This window comes from Pelophylax lessonae, assembly GCF_965119305.1.
Source record: "Pelophylax lessonae genome assembly, chromosome: 4".
NCBI lineage: Eukaryota > Metazoa > Chordata > Amphibia > Anura > Ranidae > Pelophylax > Pelophylax lessonae.
Window position 1 is genome coordinate 81,884,955 of NC_138771.1, and position 27,784 is coordinate 81,912,738.

Below are 27,784 nucleotides of genomic sequence, written 5' to 3' on the forward strand. Positions count from 1 at the left end.
CTGTTTATGGGAAAAAAAGGACGTAAATTTTGTTTGGGTACGGCGTCGCACGACCGCGCAATTGTCAGTTAAAGTCGCACAGCGCCGAATCGCAAAAAGTGGCCTGGACGTAAGACAGCAAAATCCTCCGGTGGTAAAGTGGTTAATGAAGTCTTTTTAGAGTGCAGCTTTAACCTGATCACCTCTGTGTGTAATAAAGCCGCACATACAAATCCTGGACATAATAATAAATCCTAAACAAGCTTCTGTGCAGAATAGAAAATAAAAAAGCTGAATCATTTAGGGTTTCAATGTCTCTAGAATAGACATTTTTCAAATAAAATAAATTCAAACTTTGTATTAGTATTCTTTTCTCTATTCTCTATGTATTGCACACAGTGTGTTTGTCTGTCCTGTATTTTCTCATTGTCATGACATCTACACATCTGAGCTGTAACTAGTAGCTTTGTGTTTTTGTCCTGTATGAGTCATCCTGCCATCCTCTCATTGGATGAAAGCTGAACACCCTCGGGATCTTGAGTCAAATTACAGCCATTCTCTGCTTCATTCACAGATTGATAGCGTGCAAACACAGGGAGCATTTCATTCAGCCGAGTTCATTCATGGGAAATTGCTACGCCTCCAAACTCTTTGACTCCAGGATGCTGCCAGCGTGCCATGGGCTGTGCAGAGGATGACGGGCGACGCTTCACCCCGGATCTATGGATGCTGGTGCTGTCTCATCTGATATTCCTGAAAGCAGCAAGCTCCTCTATTCCACATCCTCAGGCTGGATTTTTACCCGCTGCCAATTGATCCTCTTTATAGATCATTCAGCTTCTTGTATAAATACATTTTCATCCAATTATATTTTTAATACATACATATATATATATATCATTGCAGCGATTTTACTTTTGCAAGCGGAATTCTTTAATGCAATATTTTTTTTTTTCCTTACATTTTGATATTTAACCTAATATTCCAAGATGAGCGTTCCATGGATATGATGGTTGTGTAATAAGGGTTCTACCTTTTACAAATGAAGAACCTAGGAAGGCTATGAGAGATCCCAGAAAGCCGAGCGGGCAAATACTGCGCAAATCTTTCTTGAGATACCCAGTGATGCTTCAGAGGGCAAAATACAGTCGATTCCGGAATGACTCTTTAACATCGACCGAAGAATGTGCACAGAACCCCCCTCTAAATGCCAAAGGATGTGCCAATTCCCATGCAGCTGCTACTTCCTTCTTACCGGTTGAAAGCCTCACACTGGTGACACCGGACAGTTCCACCACACTATGCACTTTGATACCCAAAATGTCCCATTTTAAACTCCCTGGCTCGGGCAGCCTAATGAGGCTGAGACACTTTTCTCTGGGTACAAAAGAGGTGCCCAGATTAAAACTGAATGATGCCCACAGAGATCAGAGGAGCCCGACGGCTACAGAGATTGCTTTCAACAGCTACGTGCGCCCTTCTCAAGTCAAGCAGGATGTGGATGCAAATGCAAATCCCCTGGAGGACTGCATCCTGCCAGAGACTGAGAAACCTGCACCTGAGCAGAACATCAGCCACACCAAACATGTCATCATGGGACCCGTACTCTGCTACTGCGTGAAAGTGAGTAATACTTCAATAATCCGTAATAATGGTGTGACCAAAGAGCTTGCACTTTATATGTATAAAATATGTTTGGAGGGTAGTAAGTCTATTGTGTTCTGCTTTGTGGTTGGAAACATTACAGCTGGGTGCTACAGTCAGCTTCATGGGGCTATGCAAAAGATACAGGGGACAGCACAGTGGGGGAGATTTACTAACACTGGAGTGCAAAATCGGGTGCAGCTCTGCATAGAAACCAATCAGCTTCCAGGTTTTATTGTCAAAGCCTAATTAAGCAAGCTGAAGTTAGAAGCTGATTGGCTACCATGCACAGCTGCACCAGATTCTGAGTGCACCAGTTGTAGTAAATCTCCCCTAGTGCGCTTAGTAGGTAGCACTTCTCCCTTGCAGCACTGGGGTCCTTGGTTTGATTTACAACCAGGACACTATCTGCATGGAGTTTGCATGCTTTTCCTGGGCTTGCATTACTTTTCGGGGGTACTCTGGTTTCCTCCTACACTTCAAAGCAGGGTTGCCACCCTCTCGTGACATTTTTTTTTTTTCCAATCATGACATTTTTTACTGACATAACATGGGAAATTTACTGACGGAGCACATTTTTTACTGACAACCTGAGAATGGCAGAACTCCAATAAAAACTAAGACAATCAATATTTAAACAGTATAAACACAATATGGAAACACTGACAATACACATAACAAGTAAAAGTCATAACAAGTACAAAAGTCAACACAGCATGACAAATGATAAGCCCCTGATATCTACAGACAGTTGTAAAGTCACTGATTTTTACTAACAGTCAGTAAATTTGCTGATGGTTGGCAAACCTTCTCCAAAGGCATGCTGGTAGGTTAACTGGTGATCAAAAAACAGTATTTCTCCTGCGCTCGAGTGGTATGCAAGGTGTGTAGTCTTTGTTGACACCACTTAAGGTCTTGCCGCCCCCTCAGGACCAAGGGTATCCAAATGCACTGAAAAACAACAAGAGAAGACGCACCGACCTCATGCATTACCACTAAAAAGGTTTATTAAAATCCAAAAAAGCAACACACATTGTACTCACAAACATGTGATAGTTACACGCATGTAATGATATTGGACCCAATCACCTCCAAGACAGCCCGGATGTTCCTACAGTGCTGGATGACATGATGGTATCCGCATATAGCTGGCTGACGCGTTTCGAGGGAGGGCCCTCTTCCTCAGAGCCAAATAATGGTACTCAGTAGGTTAACTGGCTCCTGTCTAAGTTGGCCCTAGTATGTGTGTGCGTACGTATGACATACGGACCTTAGATTGTAAGCTCCTTGAAGCGTAGGGACTGATGTGAATGTATAGAATGTAAAGTTTGGCATAAATTGTCAGCGCTTTACTAATACCTGTAATAACAATAATAAACTAATATGTGACACTAAACAATATCCTTATTCTACAAAAATAATTCATACACATCCACTATTTATTGTCCCTGTAATCTGTTTTTTATGATATTGCTTACTGTTTTTTTTTTTTTGCCTCCTTGTTAATGTCCTTCGTGAACTCCTGAACGTCTTCTTTTTCACTTTGTTGGGAAGGAGCAGTCCACATTAGTTGCTGGCATGTACACTTCTCTATGCACACTACACATTTCATAGTCCATCTCAGGAGCCAGCAAGAAAGGGTGGCTACATTCCTACATACAGTGGGATCATGGAGAAAGAACATAGCCACCCTCTAACACAGGGGTGTCAAACTCAATTTCATCACGGGCCGCATCAGCATTATGGTTGCCCTCAAAGGGTCCGCTGTATCTAAGACGTATAACTGTATCTACTCTTAATCGTTGTGACGGGAGTCACTTTGGTTGGGGGGGCCCGCAGAACCCAGCTTACCTTAGAGGGCTTGGGAAATTCCTGTCTCAGCCCCCTTGGCCCCTCTTATGTGTAAGTCACCCACCCTGTGTTTTTTCGGGACACAGGGTGACCAAGGAAATGGACAGGTACTTAATGGACACTGAGAATACGGTTCTGATTACTTCAAATGGGACAGTAATATTTATCAACCATAAATCTCAAGAAATATATAAAGACTATTCCTGGCCTGTTTGATTCTGAACATGTTCATTAAAAGAGCTAATCACATTGGCCTCTGTTCCATGTTACAGGCCTAACTGCCTATTGCCAATAAGAGACTGCTTCACACAGTCAGACTCATAGAAGATGCTAATATCATCAGCTCAACCACCTGTTTTCCACACATTGCTTAATATGCTGATTTACTCACCTGTTGTGAGTTCTGTGTTTACACTTATGATAATGTGTATTATACTTCAGGAGCTTAATGACGACAGTCTGCTAGTTAATTGGCTCAATTTGATTGAATCAGTGTCATCTATTAGTTACTGGTGGGAATGTAGAATACTGTTTGTGTTGGTGGTTCCTTAGATAAGTAGTTCAGGTTAATTATATTTCTTATACAATTGCATCTGCATATGATAATGTGTTCAGGCACCTCACCTGGTGGGGTAATCTGATCAGGAGGGGGATGTCCATCCTGAATATATTCAGTGTGAGTTTGTTCAAATAAAGGTTCCAGTTCTATTCAGGCTATTCTCGGCTAGTTTTGTATGGGGGCGGTTAGAATATGTGATATCTATGTTCAGACTTGATGAAGCGGTATTCTGACGGAAGCCCACAAACACAGTGTGGGTCACGGTTCCATTACAATTGTATTATTTAATTGCCTCTGTATTCAATTATTACTGGTTTTAGTAATAACTTAAAGTGTTACTAACCCAACAACAGTAAAATCAGTCTGTATATGCAGTAAAGCATGCTTGTTATACTCACTGTGGAACCTAAGGGGTTAATCCTCCACGTTGTTTATAAAGGCTGTTTGATCCTGTCTTCTCTGATTCTCCTCTTTCACTGTCTCCAAAAAATAACCTGATATTTACAGAGCCAGGGGACAGGCTGCACATGCTCATTTTGATGTGTATTGCTAGATTTTTTTTAATTTTTTTTGTCCATAAAGAGGATCAGGGGGGATTGAAAACTCCTCCTACAAGCTTTACTAGGAACTGATACAAGTCACAAGACTGCTTTATACTGCTGAGGAGAAAAGGTATTTATGTGTTTATATTTACTAAAATAATTGCATTTCCATGCTCTGTGTACTGTGGGAGACCAGATATAGTGAATGCAGGTTTTGAGTTTAGTAACACTTAAAGCACTTAAAGCGTTTTTTTTAACAAACCTGTCATACTTACCTGCACTATGCAGTGGTTTTGCACAGAGCAGCCCGGTCCTCTTTATTCAGGTTTGTCACTGGTGCTCCTGGCTCCTCCTCCTCGAGCAGTGTCCCCAGAGAAAATTGCTTGCCCTGGGGGCACCACTGGGTGCTTGCTCCCGTGCCCCCCCTCCCCCCTCCTAATTTACTCACTGGCTGGGATTGACTGAAGTGGGAGCCAATGGGTTCCCACTGCTGTTTCATCCAATCTGGAGGGAGAGTCCCAGGACAGTCAAGGCTATCGTGAACATCGCTGGATCGCAGGGGATTCAGGTAAGGATGTGGGGAGGCTGCTGAACACAGAAGGTTTTTTTATCTTGGTGCATAGAATGCAGGAAGGTAAAAAACCTTCAGCCTTTAGAACCTCTTTAAGCTTTGAAGCAGGGCAGCTGCAGACTGGCATGGAGCCCACTCACACTCCTGTAGCAGTTGATGCAAGTCTGAAAAGGAAGGTTGCACATCGCTGGTATCATCCCCAAGAGTATGGTTCTGCCATGGTGTTCTGTCTGAGCCGTCTCCAATAAAGTTTCTTGTGCATGCTGGTATTGATATGAAATATTCTCATAATAAGTATAAGATGTCCTGAGCACGCCCTCCTTACATCAGATGTCAACAGTCCCCCGCCCTCCCTTACATTACAGTTCATCCCCCTTACCTTCTGCTACTGTCTGGAAGAAGCTCTGAGTAGAGCCGGGAAGCAGAAAGTGCAGGGTCTGGAGGAGGATCAGAAAAAGCTGGAGTCAGCTAAATGCCATCACTAGGAAGGGCGGAGACTAATCGGTGCTGTGGCTGCACATAGAGGTGCAGGATCTCTAGAAGGAGTTCTGCCCTCTTCTCTGGAGCTGGCTGCTGGGACAAGGTGGGGGTGGAGATGAGGGGGGTGCAGCAGCTGGAGGTGAGGTGCAAGGGTCAAAGAAATAGCCTGGTGGGCTGGATTCAGCCCGCTGGCCTTGTGTTTGACACATGTGCATTGACAGGAAGTCAGATTAAAACCGCATAAAGAAAAAATAATAATAATTTGTGGATTTGGAGGGGGCTAATAGAAGGGACTTTTTGGAGTGAAGAATGCATACTTGAATAGATATTTTTTTTTTTAACCAGAGTTTAGTGTCACTCTAATGAGCTGCCATGTGATACTAAGTTCTATACTAATGGGCTCTGTTTTGTTTAAGTGCAAAAGTAATTGTTATGCGTGTCAACTACACCAAGGTCCCCTTTGGGTAGTGTTCAAATAGCAGACTTAAGGCCCGTACACACGTACCGATTGTTGGCCGTGAATTTTTGTCCGCCGCCCGATCGGCCGATTGTCGGCTTGTTAGTATGATGCTTCCAACAACCGACTGCGACTTTTTGCCCGAACAAAATCTGGTCTGCATGCTATAAAATTTTTGTTGGCCAACAAAGAACGGCCGATTGTTCGTCAGTCAGTACAGATTTCGGCCAACAAAAGCCAGATGAGCAAGACTGGGCATGCTCAGAGAAGAAAAAACACACGGAAAGTAAACCAGCACATGACATCACTTCTGCAGTTGGTTGTTGTTGGCCGACAAAATTTGTGTACAGTCTAGAGCACATTTCAACCAACACAACAACACTGGACAAAAGACGGCCGATCAGTCGGCCAACAATCGGTGCTTGTGTACGGGGCTTTAAGCTGGATACACGCTAAACAACTTTTGTTGTTTGATTTCCTTTAGATTTACCTTCAACTATGAAGTGCAAGGGCCTGCCAGACTGCATACAAATTGAAAGTGTTTAGGTCTGACCTCATATTATATGATTTTGGTAAGTCTAAAGGAAAAAATCTAAAGAAAATTGTCGTGTATCCAGCTTTAGACGTGACTAACAAAAACAAAGCTGAACTCCACCTAACACTTTGTAACCATTAAGTCTCCATTCACACTAGCACGACTTGTCAGGCGACTTGGTCAGCCTGACAAGTCGTGCACCGTCGCGGTCCATTGACTGCCACAGGACCCGTTCTAATAGGAGCGACACAAGTCGCTCCGACTTAGAAAAAGGGTCCTGTACTACTTCGGGGCGACCTGGAGCGACTTGCATAGACATTCATTATATGAAGTCTGTGCAAGTCGTGCCGAAGTCGCGCTGCACGCGACTTCATAGGTTGCCCCCTAAGTTGGAGCGACGTAGTGTGAACCAAGCCTTACAGACCGCCCCATAGCACATTTACTGCTTCAGGATGGCCACTTTTGCTGTGTGAATGGATGTCCGCTGGCACCTGCCGATCATCAAGGAGACAGGCTGGACAGAGCCCTGCCTATGCAAGCAAGGCACAGCTCTGTTCTGACAGGGGGGGGGGTGATGGATTTTCTCTCCCTGCAAAGCAGCGGATAAAATCGCTCGCATCCCTTAGTAAAAGCACCTCATACAGTACACAAAAACACTGGCTAGGCACACATTTAACCCTTGGACTGCCCTAGATGTTTAACCCCTTCCCAGCCAGTGTCATTAGTATTGTGACCGTGCATATTTTTAGCAATGATCACTGAACTAATGTCACTGGTTCCCGCAAAGTGTCAAAAGTGTTAGTGTCTGACTGTCAGTTGCAATATCGCAGTCCCACTATAAGTCGCTGATCGCCACCATTAATAGAATAAAAATAAACAAATAAATCAAAATTCCAGTATCTATTTCATAGTTTGAAGACGCTATACCTTTTGCACAAACCAATCAATATACACTTATTGGGATTTTTTTTTTTTTTTACCAAAAATATGTAGCAGAATACATATTGGGTTAAATTTGTTTTTTCTCTAGCGCTCATCGACAGACGTAGTCCTCGGTGATACACCACCTTCGGGTTATGTTACCTCCGCAGGAGCAGGACTAGACAGGAAATTAAAAAGCTCTGGCCACACCCTAGGGGCAGTCCCAGAGGGTATATCCTCTCTCTCTCTGCCTCAGCAAATCAGTTATTTTCTGTCTAGTTAGGAGTAAGGACCTAGATACCTTGCTGGGATCTTCGGTCCTGGCAAGATTTTTTTTCTTGAAAAGATTTTTTAGACAGCTTTTTTCTCCAGTGTTCCTGTGAGATCTTCAAGCAAGAAAGCTGAACTGGGCGACGGGCTGGATGTTGAGATCCGGTGGTCACCCCAGTTCAGCCTACGAGCGCGTGCAGGCCATAGCTCCGCGCTGGGTCGGCCGCGACAAAGTCCCATTAAGGGACTGACCCCGCGAGTTAAACGTCTCGCTGAAACGCCAAAGACCATGAGTCACGGCGTCCGTATTGGTCGACAGCCCTCCCGCCCCGGTGGAGAGGGGTACTGTCAGGAGTTGGTGCCCGCCTGGTTCCGGTATGGTGAGTAGTATGTTCCCCCTTTTTCCCTGACGGGTTTTGTGGTGAACGCGGGCCCCTCTCTGTATGGTAAGAAAGAGTCCTTTCTATCCTATAACATGTCACAAATCCTCCTACTTTGAGTGTGATTTATGTGTGCAAAAGCCAGGAGGCTTGGCTTGGGAGCTAACAATCTATTGTATACATGTTTTAAAGATGTAATCTGTGGCATTCTGGGAATCTTATGGGTTAAGTATAAGCTACCTACCAGTCAGAAGCCACGGACATGTAGACTGCCTTCCAAATCAGATCTCCAGCTATTTAGCAGGCCTCCCGAACGGCCACGCGGTCCGCCAGGGCCGGTACCGCCAACCACGCCATATCCCCATGCAGAGAGAGTGTTGTGTGCCCTGCAGCACACCGCTATTCAGTTTAGGCCGCCGCCATTTTTTTTTTTTTTTGCTGGATCGCACGAGCCGCCATTTTGGCGTAGCCTCGTGTCTCCAGCATGGGGGCGGCCATGTTTGAGGTGATTCTACACCTCGTGGAGCTTGGGGGAGGCGCCGGAAGGCGTGCAGAGGGGCGGAGCCGCCTCCTTTCTTCCTGGGCAGCCAGCCAAAAGACTTCCTGTTTGTCAAGACAGCGCTGTAAGCTGTTGCAGTTTAACTCTGAGCATCAAGTGGTGAGCCTGGGGGTCTATCTCTCTCTCTCTCTCGATCGATAGGGATCCCTAAGCAGGTAACACTAAGGGGCTTTTTGTGGCGCTGGGGGTCAGAAAAGAAAAAAAAAAAAAAAAAGGTTTTTTTCTTTACTTTTGAATTATATTATCCAGGAAGTAACTGGAGTTATTATGGACCCTGCCACACATATTCCCCCACCTGTTTCCCTCGAGGGGGCCTCGGGACCCGCCGGTGCACAGAGTATAGAGTCATTTACAGCAATTTTGGAGTCTATGGTGGCTCAGGTGGAGGCGGCCTGTCAGGGACGGGGGTCAAGGAAGCGACCCCCGCCTACCCCTATACCATCTGACACCTCTGACTCAGATTCAGAGATGGTCACGGCAGTTGCAGGTTCCTCTGCAAGGGCTGTTATCCCAGGTAAAGCCCCCTCAGACAGTGAGGAGGACGCTTCTTCTCTTGCTATAATTCAAGAAGAAGCATTGGTGGACGCACTAGTTGTGGCAGTGCAAGAAACCTTAAAACTTGAGGCTTTACCGGCAGAGGCAACTGAAACAGAGAGGCCTTTTGGGACTAATAAGCCCATCAAGACGGCGAAGGCTTTTCCTGTACCTAAATGTTTTGGTAATCAGATTAAAGGAGAATGGGAGCATTCTAAACGTACCTTTACTATTTCCAAGCGTATTGCTAGACGCTATCCGTTTGAGGAATCCATCATTAAGAAATGGACGGTACCACCAGTCGTGGATCCGCCTATTTCCAGGCTGAATAAAGCCACGGTTATTCCAGTGGAGGACACTTCGTCCTTTAAGGATCCGGTGGATCGAAAGATAGAAGCAGAGTCCCGCACTATCTTTTCTCTGATAGGGTCAGCATTTAGACCAGTAATCGTTATTGGTCTAGTTTCCCAGACACTTACGGAATGGGCGAAAATGGTACGCCAAGATCTTAGGGGAAAAGATATTCCCCAGGAGACATCTGATTTGATGGAACAGATCATACAAGGGCTACGGTTTATCTGTGACGCAGCCTTGGACACTACTCCCCTATTAGGGCATGCATCTAAGTTAGCAGTGATCCTCAGACGTGTGCTGTGGTTAAAATGCTGGTCAGCTGACCTAGGTTCCAAAAGACCTTGACCAATCTCCCCTTTCAGGGGAATCGTCTATTTGGAGCCAACCTAGATGAAATCATTAAGGATGCCACTGGGGGCAAGAGCACTTTTTTGCCACAGGCTGCAAAAGCTAAGGGACCTCGCAACAAGCGAGGACCTTTCTTTACCGCCCATAAAGGGCGCCCGGCTGGTACTAGCGGGAAAGGCAAGACTCCTCCAGGAGGGTTCAAGAAGGGGACCAACCCAGCCAAACCCGAAGCAAAGGAGTACACAGCCTGAAGGTGCGCCCCCACCCGGTTTCAGGGTGGGGGGACGTTTTCACCGGTATTCAGGACATTAGATCGAGCATCAACCACTACTACCGGTGCGATTCTTCCCTTCCAACATTTAAGTACCACAGGAAGCGGTAGTTACCGTTCCCTGAAAAGATCTTTTCCTTTACCTTTTCCTAAGATTAGTCCCGATACCTCACAGGAATCGGATCTGGTTGACCAGATAGGCCAAGTAGCCTCTAGTCGGGTGACTTCGGTCCCTGAGGTTCAACCAGAAAAGATCACCTTTCCTGATAACTATCAGGTATCTGATAAATGTGTGGGAACAGAAAACGACCAGACTTTCTCGGATGGTCGGGGCCAGATAGCTCTAGGGACGCCTGGTTCAGATCCAATCAGCGCCAGTGGTCCTAGAAATTCTAGGCTGGCCTCCTCAAGCCGGCCTGGCCGACTTGGACATGTTAGTCGCAGACGTTCCGTGGGAACTTCGTCTCAGGGAGTGTCTGTGGTCTCAAGGACCAATTTACCTTCGTGCTTTACAGTCGCTGGTTTTAATGGCCTGGCCATTGAGACCCAAGTACTGAAGGACAGAGGTTTGTCTACTTCAGTCATTCCTACCCTTATTAAAGCAAGGAAAGCGACTTCCAGCAAAGTCTATTATCACACATGGAAGACTTATATTGCGTGGTGCGAATCTTTAGGATTTCCTCCACGTACCTATTCGGTGACTCGAATATTGGCCTTTTTGCAACAAGGGGTTGAGCAGAAGCTAGCCTTGAGCACCATCAAGGGTCAAGTTTCAGCATTAGCAATCTTCTTTCAGAAGCCTTTAGCTACCAAATCCTTGGTGCGGAATTTCATCCAGGGGGTGCGGCACCTGGCTCCTCCAGTCCGCGCGCCCTTACCGCCCTGGGATCTTAATTTGGTTTTGTCGGTTCTACAGAAACCTCCCTTTGAAAACATCAGGGAGATTCCCTTGCTTACATTATCCCAGAAGGTGGCCTTCTTGGTGGCTATTACTTCTGCTCGCAGGGTGTCAGAACTGGCTGCATTATCATGCCAGTCACCATACCTAGTGATTCATAGGGATAAGGTAGTACTTCATCCTAAGCCATCTTTTCTTCCCAAGGTGGTTTCAGATTTTCATCTGAATGAAGATATTGTACTACCTTCCTTGTGTCCTCAGCCCAAGCATCATCGGGAACATGCGTTGCATTCCTTAGATGTGGTTCGGGCAATCAGGGTATACCTGAAAGCTACGGAATCATTCCGTAAGACGGATTCACTTTTTGTGATCACGGATGGCCCCAGAAAGGGTTTGCCTGCATCTGCCGCGACCATTGCCAAATGGATTAGACAAACGGTGGTACAGGCTTATTCTATTAAGGGTCAGAGTCCTCCGTTCCCTGTTAGGGCGCACTCCACTCGAGCGCTCAGTACTTCCTGGGCCTTTCGCCATCAGGCGTCAGTGGTCCAGGTATGTAAGGCGGCCACCTGGTCGTCGGTACATACCTTTACAAAATTCTATAAAATTGATGTGACGGCATCGGCGGATGCCTCATTTGGCCGCAAGGTTTTGCAGGCCGCAATTTGAGGAGACCGGTGGTCTACCTCGAGGGTTTTTTTCTGTTTGAAAAAAAAAAAAAAAAATTGTTTTCTCTTTTTTTTGGTTGAGTCTCATCATTAAGGATGAGCATTGTAAACTTCTAGTTGGCACCGGTTGGGCCTTCTAGATTGGGATTTGATTTCCATTTTCCCACCCCTCAGTTGTGATACTGCTCTGGGACGTCCCGAAGGTGGTGTATCACCGAGGACTACGTCTGTCGATGAGCGCTAGAGAAAAATGGATTTTTGTAAAATCTTACCGTAAAATCCTTTTCTCTTAGCTCATCGACAGACGTAGTCCCCGCCCCTCTGTTTTGGAGTTGGGTTGGGTTAAATTCTCTAAGCACTGCTTTTTCACATAACTGATTTGCTGAGGCAGAGAGAGAGAGGATATACCCTCTGGGACTGCCCCTAGGGTGTGGCCAGAGCTTTTTAATTTCCTGTCTAGTCCTGCTCCTGCGGAGGTAACATAACCCGAAGGTGGTGTATCACCGAGGACTACGTCTGTCGATGAGCTAAGAGAAAAGGATTTTACGGTAAGATTTTACAAAAATCCATTTTTTTTTGTTTTCTTTTTTTTTCCCCACTTACCTGTAGTACTGTAGTGTTCTTTAAAGCAGATACTCACTTGCATAGTGAATCCATCATTGTCCCGCTGTGATCCTCTGTTCAGGTAATACACAGAAGATCCCGCACCACCATGTTTTTCTTCTTCAGTTGGCAGCCAGCTCCAATGGCACACCCAACCCAGCCCTCGACCTACCCCAAGGAGTGCCCCCACCCCCCCAGAGGAGGCTGCAGGAACAGGTACGTGCCGCTCTGTCCTAGGCTGGCATGGTGACAAGGCTGGGGCTAAAAATAAAAAGTAGGAAAACAAATTTAGGTGTGTCGAAGATGGTGGAGTGTTAAAGTGGAACGAACTCACTTTAACCACTTTACCACCGGAGGATTTTGCTGTCTTACGTCTGGGCCACTTTTGCGATTCGGCACTGTGCGACTTTAACTGACAATTGCGCGGTCGTGCGACGCTGTACCCAAACGAAATTTACGTCCTTTTTTTCCCACAAACATAGCTTTCTTTTGGTGGTATTTGATCACCTGTGTGATTTTTACTTTTTGCGCTATAAACAAAAAAAGAGCGTTTATTTTGAAAAAATAACAATATTTTTCACATTTTTTTATATGAAAATCCCCCCCCCCCCCCCAAAAATGTAAAAATCAAATTTTTTAAAAATTTTTGGCCAATTTGTTTTATGCTACCTATGTTTGGTAAAAAAAATCGCAATAAGCGTATTTTGATTGGTTTGCGCAAAAGTTATTTACTAACTAAGGGAAAGATTTCTGTCATTTTTGGTGTTTTTTTTTTTTAACGCGTAATGGAGGCGATCTGCAATTTTTTTTGTGGGACTGCGACATTGCGGCGGACATTGACTGACATTTTTGACACTTTTGGGGATACCAGTGACATATCTGCTGTAATCAGTGCTATATATATGCACTGTTACTGTAAAAATGACACTGGCAGGGAAGAGGTTAATTTTATTGGAGAGGGAGGGGTTAATGTATGCCTGGTGCTTACTAACGTGTGGGGGGGAGGTGACTGAGTGACACAAGGACAGATCGAGGGTTCAACTATGCTGAACCCTGCAATCTGACCCTGCCTGTCACTTCAGAGATCCGCCCGCTTGTGTTTACACAGGCGGGCGGATCTCCACTCTCGATTGCCCGACGATCGGGGAAGAGCAGCGGCGATCGCTGCTGCTCCTCCCCTGGCCCGACTCCCGCTGTGACTGAATACAGCGGGAGCAAGCCTTCGGCGGCGCGCAAGCGCTGCCGAGAAAGGGGAGTGTCTGACGACGTAGGTCTACGTCGTCAGACGATAACGAACCACTTTGCCGCAGTAGGCTCAACGTGAGCAGACGGCAAGTGGTTAAATACCACCAAAAGAATGCTCTATTTGTTTGAAAAAAGGGACTAAAATTTCACATGGGTACAATGTTGCATGACTGAGTAATTGTCATTTAAAATGTGAGAGCGTTGAATAGGGGTTGCCCTTGGAAGTACGATAAGGTCTGGGCGCCTTGGACTGCGGATTGATGTTGGTCTATATCTCCCGTTCCCCCTCCCCCCTTCACTCCTTCTCATTCCCTCCCTCCTCCTTCCCCCCCCCCCCCCATCTTTTTCTTCCCCTTTTCCCCTTTCTCCCCTACTTTTCCCATGGTTCGACGTTGTCCGGGACTGGCTGCTGTGTATTTCATGTCACTAATGTTCTCGCCCCTTGACACTGTTTGCTTGGTTGATATATACTGCTGTTGTTTTGTGGTATTTCTCTTGACACCTGTACTATGCTGATTGTATATTCTTAATTTCTGTTTATGTACTCACGTTTTCTCTCAATAAAGCACTCCTTGTTGTAAAAAAAAAAAAAAAAAAAGTGTGAGAGCGCTGAAAAATGAAAATTGGCCTGGTTAGGAAGGGGATATAAGTGCCCAGGGGGCAACTGGTTATATAGCACTGGCATGTTGTGTCACTTGTACAGTACAACATAATATTTAAACATATCAGATTTGCTAATGTTGGTGAGATTTTTTTTACTAATCCATAAAGTCATACCTCCCAACTTTTTGAGATGGGAATTAGGGACACCTATTGGAAAAAGTTTGTAGGAATAGGGCACACCCCCTGTCACATCCCCATAAAGGAGAATTACAAAAAAAAAGACTATTTTTTGACATTTACAAATGCAGCAATTTAGAAATTGGATAAAAGGTTTAGCACTGGGAAACATTTTCTGAAAGATAAAAAGTGCATTTTGTATACAATTATATAGATCAGACGACCAAAATGAGGGACAGAGGGATTTTGTTCCAAATCAGGGTCAGTCCCTCGAAATCAGGGACAGTTGGGAGCTATGCTAAAGTAGTCCTGTGGTCACAGCATACACTTTCATTTTTTAACAATACAAAAGATAGTTCGTTTTTTACAATCCAATAAAGCTTACTTGAAAAATCTTGGATTCCCAGCATGCTTTGCAACTTCTCCTCTGCTGTTTACTCTTAATTTCTAAGGACTACATATCCCATGGTACCTTGCTGCCTGTAAGCAGTGATACCTGTACTGACACACCTAATCTCAGCATATTTGTAGTTCAGAAGGCAGGCTCTGTGAAATTTGTGACACAGTATTGCCTACTCACAGGTCATGGTGACTATGTGTCACAGCATTCAAGGAAGAGAATATTTGGGGAACTCCACAAAAAAAGTTTACAAACATCAGGATTGTTCAGATTGAAAGGAGAAGGCTAGAACTAATTGAAGTATAATGTGGAAATGAATGTATGATTTTATATTTTGTCCATAGATTTGCTTTAAAAGTGGAGCCACAATTTTGAACTCTATGAAACGCGATGTAGCGTCACCACCTTGCCATGCTGACCTTTGACCTGCACAAATGTGAAATCCAGTTAGTGCTTAAAAGGGTTACCAAATCCCCAGAAACATGATTTGTACAGGTTCAGGACTGGCTGACAGGTGAGAAGGAAATGTGCAGAGCTGTTAAGGCTTGACATGTGTCTTGTGGTGCCATTTATTGTCAGTTGCACCCCGATGAACATCTACCGTGTTCTGCAATCCTCCTGCACTACAGCGCACCACAATATACAGATGTTGATGCTCTGTGTGTTGCAGTGTGATGGCTTGAAAAACAAAATCTGGAAGACTTATTTTATATGATGAACTCCATGAATTATTAGTTTTGAATACTTACACTGGTCTAGCTTGGCACAATGTAAGTATGTATGTGTCATACCTGATGGGGAAACTGAAAATCACTGTAGTAGTCAGCGCTGCAATCCTCTGGAACTTGCTTGGGTTCAGAGCAAGCGGCTTCTCCTCCGAACACTGACCGTTAGAGTGGTTGCTAACTCAGCATTGTCAACATTGACAGCTTGAATTTTTTCAATGAATACAAGCTGTTCTCTGATAGGATGAAATTGAGTGGAGGGGCTGTGACATCACATTCTCCACTTCATCCAATCAGAGAATGCCTTGTGTTCATTGAAAAAATGCAAGAAGTTCTATGAATGGAAGCAGTGGCGAGTGAGCGACCCCAAGTGGTCAGTGAGCAGAAGGGAAACTGCTTACACAGAACTCAGGTAAGACCCAGGAGAGCGTGCCTATCACTGTAGTAGCACTAATTACTATAGTGATTGTCAGCTTCCACCCAAAATGATCGGTCTGCCTAATGCAACGTGTATCAACGTATGAAAACTTGCACATTGCAATGCACCACTTTGTGCTTTGAAGATCAGTAGCTCCCAACAGGCTAACCCCAAATTCTGTATAAATCATTTCTTCTTGAATGGAGGACATTTTTTTTTAGCTTGGTATGCTTTAATAATAACTTCTGCCAATCATAGAACCTTTATTGTTGGTGCAAACTAAACTTCCTAAAAGAAGTCCAGTGCATTCTTAATCTACGTTAAAAATGCATGAACAGTAGTTAACTTGGATTCCAACCACATAGTTCACATCAGTGCAGTCAACAAAAGTAGAACATGGTGCATTTTGTCTGCATGTAATACATCTGGAATGTGGCAAAGCGCATAAAAAGCACACTCGAATGCGCCGGAATACATTAAAACACATCAAACATGCAAAAAAATAAACACAATGGAATGCATTAAAAATGGAATCAAATATTGCCACTCGACCCGTCTCCACCCACTGGCGCCTCCGCTTCACTCCTATTATAGCGAGTCGCGGCGATCCGTTATCTCAGGGTCAAGATTACTCAATTTCCCGCGGTCTATATAAAAGACAATGTTAAACCACTTATTGACCTGCTTAACCACTTAAGCCCCGGAGGATTTGGCTGCTAAAAGACCAGGGTTTTTTTTGTCGATTTTTTTACTGCGTGATTTTAACGGACAATTGCGCGGTCATGCGACGCTGTACCTAAACAAATTTGACGTCCTTTTTTTCCCACAAACAGAGCTTTCTTTTGGTGGTATTTGATCACCTGTGCGATTTTTTGATCATGCGCTATAAACAAAAAAAGAGCGTAAATTTTGCAAAAATAACAATATTTTTCACATTTTTTTTATATGAAATTCCCCCCAAAAAAAATGTAAAAATCAAAATTTTTTACCATTTTCGGCCAATTTGTTTTATGCTACATATGTCTGGTAAAAAAAATCGCAAAAAGCGTATTTTGATTGGTTTGCGCAAAAGTTATCGCGTTTACTAACAAAGGGAAAGATTTTTGGTGGTTTTTTTTTAACGCGTAATGGCGGCGATCTGCGATTTTTTTTCAGTACTGCGACATTGCGGCGGACAGATCGGACCCTTGACTGACATTTTTGACACTTTTGGGGGTACTAGTAACATTACTACAGTAATCAGTGCTATACATATGCACTGTTACTGCAAAAATGACACTGGCAGGGAAGGGGTTAACTTTATTGGACAGGGAGGGGTTAAGTGTGTCCTAGGGGCGTGCTTCTAACTGTGCAGGGACATTGCTATTGGTGTAAAAACAAAGATCAACGGTCCTACATAGTAGAACCGTCTGATCTTCATTTTTACACCAGGAAGAATGACAGGCGGCTTGTTTACATAAGCCGCTCCGCCTTTCTCCCTTCACCGGAGCGATCGTAGTGTGACTGGCGGACATCGAGTCCGCCGGTCACACGCACTGACTTGTCTGTGAACGAGCCGCGGCGGGCGCGCGCCCGCCTGCAATTGGCTCGCAAGTCAGTGACAGGCGAGTGACGTATTCATACGTCCCTCTGCCTGGCCGGGGCTGACCGCCGCAGTATATAGTCGTGCGGCGGTCGGCAACCGGTTAAACAACAAACTCAAACTTGGGCCAGGTTGCCGCTGGGACTTATGGGTAGGGTAAACCTTATCAAAATGATTCTGCTACCCAAATTTCTCTATGTCTTCTGGCACTCCCCCCTCCCCGATCCCCCTAAAATTGTTTAAGATCATTGATCGTATTTTAAACTCATTTGTTTGGGGGCCTGAGCGTCATAAGTTGACATGGGCCTCACTTAAAAACCCCACAAATAGAGGGGGGGGGGGGGGTAGCTGTACCGGATTTCCAATCTTACTACCTAGCGTCCCAGCTCTCTCATTTTTTTTATTTTAATAAAGTAGAGGCACCTAGATATCAAACCTTGGTCTGTCCTGGATCTCCACATCCTGCTTTTACCCCCATGCAGGTGCTCCTGCGGAGTTGCGGTCCTCCATCCCGGGCCCTTGCAAAACCCAATCTACTGCTACATCACAGGAAGGTTTGGGTGTTGGCTGCCAAAAAGATGAACTGCCCTCTGGTACACACTAAGACCCCTCTTTGGCATTATTCTTGTCTGAGAGAGCTACTATCTATCCCTGATTGTCAGTTGTGGGTGAACAAGGGTATACTGTATTTAGGCCAGGTGCTCAGCGACACGGGCGTCCGCTCCTTCCACTCGCTTAAAGCGGAATATGATCTCCCCCCACACATGTTTTTCCGTTACATACAATTGTGTCACATGCTACAAGCACAATTCCCGTCACAGTTCCCCGATTTGCAGGATATCCCTCTGCTGGAGGTGCTGATGGGTGACACACAAGAGAGTCTCATCTCGGTACTATACACTGAATTGCGCAGTGTCGAGAATGACCGACAGGTGGTCCGTCTGCAGTCTCGGTGGGTGGCAGATGCGGGCCCTCTGGACGAGACGGATTGGGACGACATTTTAGAAGGCCCTAGGTTGGCCTCACCCAAGCTCTCAGAACGTGTGACTCAGCTGTACATCTTGCATAGAGCTTATCTCACTCCGCTCAGATTCTCGAAATACAGGCGGTCTTACAACTCTTCCTGCCCTCGCTGCCTGATGCAACCGGGTACGTTTATGCATCTCCTCTGGTCCTGTCTGGGCATCCAATCGTACTGGGCTCAAGTCATTAAGTTTCTGCATGACCATGTGGGCTCTCCCTTGCAATTGGATGTTCTGCCCTGTGTGTTGGGTTTATTACCCGACGCTGACATTGACAAATTCTTCACCACCTTCCTTCAGGAATCCCTTTTTAGTGCCCGTAAACTCATAGCTAGAATGTGGATGCAGGTGTCTGTTCCCACCCTTCAGAATTGGTTCGCTGAGGTCAATTCTACCCTTCGGTATAAAAGACGGATATATAAACATAGTGGGTGCCCCAATAAATTTGACAAAATCTGGAGTCGGTGGCTAGAGAATACACGTACATGTAATGCTATGCTTTTCTATTGTTTCTGTTTTTATGGCATCTTTTGGGGGTGGGGGGTCACGATATAGCTTGAGCCTGGCTATGGACCTTTGCCTATTGTCTTTGGTGGCTGAATGTGTACTGTTCTCCTACCAGGGCGTTATGCTAACATTTGGAACAGTTCTGTTGCTGTATCACATTGTCTCTCTGATTGTATGGTGCATGTATCTCCTTATCTCGCGTGTTATATCTTACTGTGTACTTTATTGAGCAAATCATATGTTTCTGCGTTCTTGTACATAGTTTTGTTTCTTCGAACCACAAATAAACTTGTTGTCTAATTAAAAAAAAAAAAAAAGGAATCAAAAACACACAAGTACGCATAAAAAAAAAAAAACTTGCAGAAATGTGTCTGGATTGCAAAATTGTGTTATGAACCAGCCTTAAAACTGTGCTATGTATAAGAAGGAGAAACATTTATGACCTACAAGTGTGAATGAATTATTTTACAAGATGCCAACATCACCCACAGTCTATATTTAAATACTGAAATTTCCTTTCCTGTAATAAAAAAGACCAACCTATCTGTAAAAAATATTTTTACATGATTGCTATTGGAAATCCTTAGGCATTAGGTCAACACATGATTACCTTGTTACTACAGATCATTCAGGTTTGTGCACTGAAAAGTCCACTCTATAAAATGAAGATTAGCAGTCAACTGCATATGACAGGTATCTTTAAATAAATGATGTTTGATTGGTTGCTATGGGTTTACATTGCGTGCATCGATTTCAGGTTTGTCCATTTTGCCCCAGATCATGTTATGCAGCTATTCTCAAGCAGGGTTCCTATGGTTCCTCCTCAGGTTTCTAGGGGTTCCTTGGGCTGTGGTTGATTGACCTCTCATCTGATGCTGTCTGGATAGTTCTAGGTCTAGTGCCACTTGCCAGTGTCAGGACACCAATGATTTTTTTCGGCTGTCTGGAAGAGGAGCACTCTGACCACCACTCTAAGGGGAGCATTTCCCCAACTGACTCCCAATTTTAGCAGAGGTTCCTTGAGACCTTAAAATTGTTTTATGGGTTCCTCTTGAGACTACTATGGGGCCCAGAAGCACAGGGGCCTCAGGCCTCAGAGTTACACATTGCTTTATGCAGGTAGCAATAGCATTTGACAACTACATTTGGATGGAATTAATGTAAGGTTTAGGAATATCCCTATAACCGCTAAGAAAATCATTTGTTTTCTATATCTTTAGAGCAGCCTTTTTTTTACCCTGGAGGAACCCTTGAAATTATTCTCAGCTCCTAGAGAGGCCCTGTGAAAATGTATATATCTATTTATGGTATATTAGTGTGATCAGTACATTTTAGTTAGGAATAAACATGTAGCCCCCTCCTAGTTAGGTGCTGGCTAGGTTAAGTAATTTTAGTTCTTTAGCTCCTCTGTAAGCAGTGAAGCTGCTTGTGATTGCTCTGGTCTGCTCTGAGTTTCACTGACTATGGGTTTGACTGCTTCCCCCTGATTCTGGATAGTTCTGGAAAGTGATGGGCTGGGTGAAGCAAATCAGAAGCTGAATCTTTATGTTGTCTAATCCAATCCCTGGGGGAAGGTGCCCAGATGGTGGGTAGGAGAGTGCATGAATAGTTTGAGGCCTAGAGCAGAGGGGTTCTTGTTGAGTAAGAGAAGATTGCAGCCTGCCCTTCTGGGCAGTCCAGCAGCACTTCTACACTTGTTCCTTGAGGTCCCAGCTGTAATAGCAGGGGGGGCTATTCTAAGTAATTTTGCTGGAGCTAAATAAAGTGATTGTAATGTCTCGTTTTTTTTTAAATAAAAATAACAAACATGTTTACTTACCTGCTCTTTTGCAGTGGATTTGCACAGAGTGGCCCAGATCCTCCTCTTCTCAGGTCCCTCTTTGCTACTTCTGTCTCCCCCCTTCTTTTGAGTGTCCCCACAGCAAGCAGCTTGCTATGGGGGCACCCGAGCTGAGCTACAGCTCTGTGTGTCCATTCAGACACGGAGCTGCCATTTGGCTCCGCCCCCTATATCTCCCGATTGGTTGACTGACTTTGATTGACCACCCATGAAAGCAAATGCGCCGCTGCTGTGTCTCAGCCAATCAGGAGGGAGAGTCTCGGACGGCCGAGGGACACGTGGACATCGCTGGACAGAGATCGAGTTAATTTAAATATTAGGGGGTGCTGGGGCAGCTGATACACACAGAAGTTTTTTTTTTTTTATCTTAATGCATAGAATGCATTAAGATAAAAAACCTTCTGACTTTACATCTCCTTGAAGTGATCTGGTCTGAAGAGCCCACAGGAGACATGTCTGGCTGATGTGGTAGTGGAAGCACTTGAATGTTGGCCTACAGTAGGGTTGTGATAGGACAAGGAAAAGTAATACAGAACAGGGAAGTCAGAAAAACAACTTCTGCTTGTTCCGGGTCACTGAAGCAAGAGGCTTAACGTGACAACCAGGCAACTTTTATTTTTAGAGAGGTCAGCAGTGGCAGTCTCCATGCCTCGTTGCATCTCTTGCATAGTCTTGTCGTGTGGTGGAATTGATGAACCTTCTTGATGTATATCTAAGTGATATAATATACAACATCCTCTTTACCTTTTCAGTTACCATGTAGAATCTGCTAACTGCAACAAAACCTCAGTTGTCAAAAATTTCAGATCCGGATCCTTTTAGTTTGGAGGATGAAATGTACACCAAAAGGACCACAGATAATTCCAGAACTATTTCAGCGGAGATGACAACTGCAGTAAAATTGGTCAGCATGCAGTAAACGGCATAGAAAATAGTAGTGTGTATGCACCCTTTAAGTGAAATACTTGCCAAAACTTTATTTTTCCTGTTGCAAGCTTTGGATAGGTTGGGAAAAGAGTTGCATCTTTTTTTAGGATGCATGTTCCCTGCTTATTCTTTCGTTGAAGCCCTAAGTGGTTTATACATTTAACCCGAATGATGCTGCACAGGGGAGGGCTGGCAGCCTTAGGTCTGGGGGGCAAGTCCAGTCAAGTGGCCCATTGAACCATCGAATCAGCTTACCATCCATGCCCACCTAGTTTTGGACTTGTAGCTGTATACAGTGTCTGACCCCTACATTAATCCAGCCCTGAGTGAGGCCTTTTTACCTGTTTTAACCACTTTTCAGAGTGGCCCGGGGGGCAATTGCCTCCCTGCCCCCCTTGCCAGTCATCCCCTGATGCTGCAGCTATTCTTGATGAAGACTAGATTTCCTTACCATGCGTTGTGCTAGGTAACTTCAATACCGGGCACTTTCACCCCCTTCTTGCCCAGGCCAATTTTCAGCTTTTAGCACTATGGCACTTTGAATGACAATTGCGCGGTCATGCAACGCTGTACCCAAACTAAATGTTTATCATTTTTTTTCACACAAATAGAGCTTTCTTTTGGTGGTATTTAATCATCACTGGGTTTTTTATTTTTGCTGAATAAATGTTAAAAACAGAAAATTTTGAAAAAAAACAAAACTTTTTTCTTCGTTTGTTATTAAAATTTGCCTTTGTGAAAAAAAAAAAATTTGCAAATAAATATTTGTTCTGCAAAAATGAAGGCCAAAATGTATTCTGCTACATTTCTTTGGTGAAAATAACTCAAATCAGTGTTTATTATGTAATTTTTAGGAAGGTTATAGAGTCCACAAACTTGATACATCTGAAAATTGATTAATCCTGATGTACTGATGGCCTATCTAATTTCTGGAGGCCCAAAAATGCCAGGACAGTACAAATACCCCCCAAATGACCCCTTTTTGGAAAGTAGAAAGTCCCAAGCTCTTTAGTAAGAGGCGTGGCGAGTTTTTTGAAAAATTAAACCATGTGACCAGAGCAATATAACGTTACCATAGTAAGAAGTGATCAGGATTTTTTTTACACATTATGATTGCTTATATCAGTGAATTTCATTGCCTTAAGCAAGCATTTTACTGAATTAAATTTATTCATTCAGTTTATTTTGTTGTGATTAGCTGTGATTGGCCACAGCTAACCACATGGTACAGATGGACTGCAATTGGCCCTGTCTCTACCATGTGATCACTGTGACCAATCACAACTAACAACACAATTGTTACAATGAATGGCATGAAAGGAAGACATTCATTGTATACAACTGACATGTGATCTGCTGTGATTGGTCACAATAATCACATGGTACTGGTAGCAGGCTGGTACACTGATCAGTCATCGGCTATGCCCGGGGGAAACAGCCAGTGACAGATCACGACATCCACCCGGATTGATGAAAGTCCCGCTCGGCCGTCACATTGCTGTAAGCTGGGGGGAACTGGTTAGGGCTCACTGTGTTAAGGTGGCCCATTCATTTTGAATTGGCTGGCAGTGCACCTCAAAGTGGAACTTCACTCTGCCAATCAATATTGACTATTTTTAATCCTTATGCTGCTTACTCAAAATGGCCGCGGCTAGTAATGCTAGGGGGGTGTTTTTCAAAGTCATTTCTCAACAAAATAAAGCATGGAGTCATGGATGGGGGAGTTTGCTTTGAATATTAAAAATTAATCAAATATAGTTTTTGATTTTAGACTCTCATGTGCCACTGTTGTTCCGCAACGCATGAAAATTGCACCTGCAGCTTTTTTGGCAGCATAATCTGTATGTGAGGTTGTGGCCTGTACTGCACATGCATAGAAAGCTGCTGTGTACGTATGCAGGGTGTCATCCTGAAGTCCATATGCAATAACAAGTCATCACACCAATGCAGTGTGCGTTAGTTTAATGCTTCAGTGTGAATGGACCCTACATAATTCTGCAGCAGGGTATGTTTTATGGCCCCTTTCTCCGGCATACAATATTGTACGTTGTAGGTATTACAATAATGTGTTTTACCCATAATGTACTATAACTTTTTTCTAGAAATAAGTTGTCACAGCCTTTAGTAGACATAATGCGGCCCCTTAAAGTGGTGCTAAAGGCAAAATAAAACATGACATACTTGATACAGTCTGTCACTAGTGTTACCACAGCAGTCTGTTTTTTGAGCATTTGGCCAGCCCTGAGTGGCTGCATATCCTTGTTTAGGTGGGGGGTTGATGAACGGTAAAACTGCAGTTCAACCATGTGCTGTTATCACCCCTTGACTGCATGTCTATAAATGAGCCCTTACAATCTTGCTTTAAGGACACCTGAAGAAATTTAGGGACTTAAACTGAGCTAACCTTTAATATTCAGGAACATTATTGAGCTGATAAAAACATTATCCAAAATAAGAATGTTTTTTGTTTTGTGGTGAACTATAGATTACACTGAAATAGTCAGGGCACATTTAGGCTTCACAAAGGTCTGAACATCAAATGAAACTGCTTTATTCTGCAGTGCATCCCAAGTATGAGTCATTGGTGCGTTGTAGGGATACCAGATCTTTCTGGCACTTATCTTTACCATTAAATAAAAACAGACCGACCTTGTCGGAAGTTGAATTAAATTGAGTGAGTCATGCATGCTTCAATCTCATCAGTGATTAAGATATTTTCTTTCATAGGCACAAAGCTTAGTGCAGCCGCTGCTTCTGTCCATTTCATTATCCAGTGCTAGAAAATACACTGCCATTGTTTTTATAGTAATCTAATGATGGTATATGAGTAATACAAGCTTGTACTGTAGACTTATGAGGAGCAAGAGACTTCTCCGCAACCCTGGATAAATCCACCAACCTGTACATCCTATATGTAAGTAGCACTATATTATGTGTAGTCATGAAGGACCCATTATGACCACTGTGTTGGGGTAGTACATGTTCTATGTGTTGGTGCGCTTTGGTATATTATATCGTATATACCAGTGATGGCAAACCTTCACACTCCAGATGTTTTGGAACTACGTTTCCCATGAGGCTCAACTACACTGCAGAGTGCATGACCATCATGGGTAATGTGGTTCCAAAACATCTGGGGTACCAAGGTTCGCCATCACTGGACTATATACAGCTCTGTGCAAAGGTTTCTAGCAGGAAATGCTGCAAATGAAGATTGCTTTCAGAAATAGAAGTGTTACTAGTTTATTATTAGCTATTAACAAAATTGTTGAAAGAAAAAAAAAGTAAATGAACAAAAGAGAAGTCCAAATCAAATCAATATTTGGTGTGACCACCCTCTGCCTTCAAAACAGATCTTCTAGGCACACTTGCATGCAGTTTTTGAATGATCTTGGCAGGTAGCATCTTTGTGGTTGTTGCAGAATAAAATTTGGGCCAACTACTCAATTCCCTGATGGCATGGCATGATGGATAAATATCTGCCTGTATTTCTCAGCATTGAGGACACCATTGATCCTGAACAAATCTCCAACTCCATTTGCAGAAAAGCAGTCCCACACTTGCAAGGAACCTCCACCATGCTTCACTGTTCCCTGCAGACATTTATTATTGTACTGTTCTCCAGCCCTTCAGTGAACAAATTGCCTCTTGCTACAGACAAATATTTCACATTTTGACTTATCAGTCCAGACAGAGTCAGTCCACTGCCATATTTCTGCACCCCGGTTCCTATGTTTTCATGCATAGTTGAGGCGCTTAGCTTTGTTTCCACATCGGAGGTATGGCTTTTTTGGCCTCAATTCTTCCATAAAGACCACTTCTGGCCAGACTGTTCTGGACAGGAGATTGGTGCACCTGGGTCCCATTGATTTCCACCAGTTCTGTGCTGAAGACACTGCTGGACATCTTCCAATGTCAAAGTGAAGTAGGCATGATGTGTCTTTCACCTGCTGCATTAAAGTGGAACTTCACTCATAATTGCAAGTTCCACTTGTTTGCACCCTACTGCCCTCCACTGCCACATTTGGCATTTTTTGGGAGGAAGGCGGGAGAGGGTACCTGATTTGAGTTTAGCCCCCCCGCAGCCTTCTGGGACACATTACAGGTCCCCTTAAGACTGTGGGACCATTTATAAAAATGGTCCCCCGCCTCGTGCATGTGTAGCAGAAAACTTGCTGTGAAGTCAGAAAGTTTCACTGCCAGTTTCCCTTATGCAAGAGGCCGGCACCTGGACTTGAAGCCAATTGTAGAATCAGCTTGGGTGAGGACATTTCTGGATCCCTGGACAGATCCTTATATTATTAGTCAGCAGCTACAGTATTTGTAGCTGCTGACTTTAAAGCAGAACTCCACCCAAAAGGGGAAGTTCCGCTTTACGGACTCAACCCCTACTTCTCTTGCACAATTGGCATTTTTGAGGAGCGGGGGGGGGAGCAGGTACCAGATTTTGACAGGTACCTGCTCCTACTTCCATTCCGAGTGCTGCAACGCTCAGGCATGGAAGTTCTCCTTCCTTCCTCCCCCTGCAGTCTTCTTGGACACTGACAGGTCCCAGGAGACTTCATCCACCAATCCAGGATGCCACTCGTGCATGCACAGTGGGCACCGGCTGTGAAGTTGCAAGCTGTCACAGCCGGGTGCTCATAGTGAAGATGCCGGCGATGCCGAGGAACGATTCGAGGATGAAGACAGCTGGGGTGAGCTCACCGCTGGACCGTGGGACAGGTGAGTGGCTGTTTCTTAAAAGTCAGCAGCTACACTTTTTGTAGCTGCTGACTTTTATTTTTTTTTTATAGGTGGCTGGAGCTCCTCGTTAATTTTTTTGTGGGAGACTGGAGCTCCTCTTAAAGTTTCCTTGACTGACCACTGCATCTATGGTCCTTAGTGTTTCCCGTTTGTGCTTTTTCAAAAGAGCTTGAACAGCACATCTTGGAACCCCAGTCTGCTTCAAAATCTTTGCCTGGAGGAGACCTTGCTGATGCAGTATAACTCTAGTGTGTTTTGTTGCTGTGCTCAGACTTGTCATGGTGTATGACCTGTGACATCAAACTGTCTTCTATAACCTCACCTTAGTAGCAGAGTTTGGCTGTTCCTCACCCAGTTTTAAACCTTCTACATAGCTGTTTCTGTTTCAGGTAATGACTGTGTTCCAAGCTACATATGAAATTGATGATCATTAGCACTTGCTTGGTATAATTGGTTAATCATACACTTGACTCTAATCCTACACAATCCCTGACTTTGTGCAAGTGACAAAGTGTGCCCGGATTGATGCTGGTTTGAAGCCAAGGAGTAGTCACGGCAATTATTGATTTGATTTAGATTTTGTCTTCTGTTTGCTCACTTTGCATTTTGTAAATTTGTAAATTGATGAAAATTAACAATTATAATATATAATTTTGAAAGCATTCTTACTTTACAGTATTTCTTCACACCTGCCTAAAACATTTGTACAGTATATACTCCGGCAAATCATTTCTCCTGTTACTTTGTATCCTTATCTAAACAATTAATCGCTCACCGATCGCTTCCCAAATATATACTGTACGGCGATCCGAGGGAGTGATCCTGGGGGCGCATGCATGCCCCCATTAGCCAGTGAGAGGCTGATTCATGGGGTCGGTGGCCACAATTGCCTCCGGGCACCCCGCGATCACTCCCCACAGAGAGAGAACAGCGGTCTGCTGATGTAACCTCAGGAATCAACACAGAGCTCCTGTGTTCATCCTATTTAGGATCACAGGTCTCTGTGTTGATTCCACAAGCCCTTCCCCCTCACAGTTAGAAAACAGCCCCTAGTCATACACTGTCTCCCCGTAGAGACAGAACGGCGGTAAACACAGCAGACCACTGTTCTGTCAGTAAAGAACACAGGGATCCTGTGTTCCTCCTATTTAGGAACACAGGTCTCTGT

The 27,784-nt window shown here is 44.3% G+C and overlaps 1 protein-coding gene across 1 annotated transcript in view; it reads left to right on the top strand.

The window, feature by feature from the left end:
• Positions 1 to 893: 893 nt before the first annotated feature.
• The window catches only part of SHC4 (SHC adaptor protein 4), a 136,082-nt gene continuing 109,191 nt past the window's right edge, over positions 894 to 27,784 (top strand). Inside the window, exon 1 of the mRNA XM_082254034.1 lies at positions 894 to 1,602. Coding sequence (XP_082110160.1) covers positions 1,042 to 1,602 — 561 coding nt within the window. The 5' untranslated portion in view covers positions 894 to 1,041. The remainder of the gene's footprint in view (positions 1,603 to 27,784) is intronic.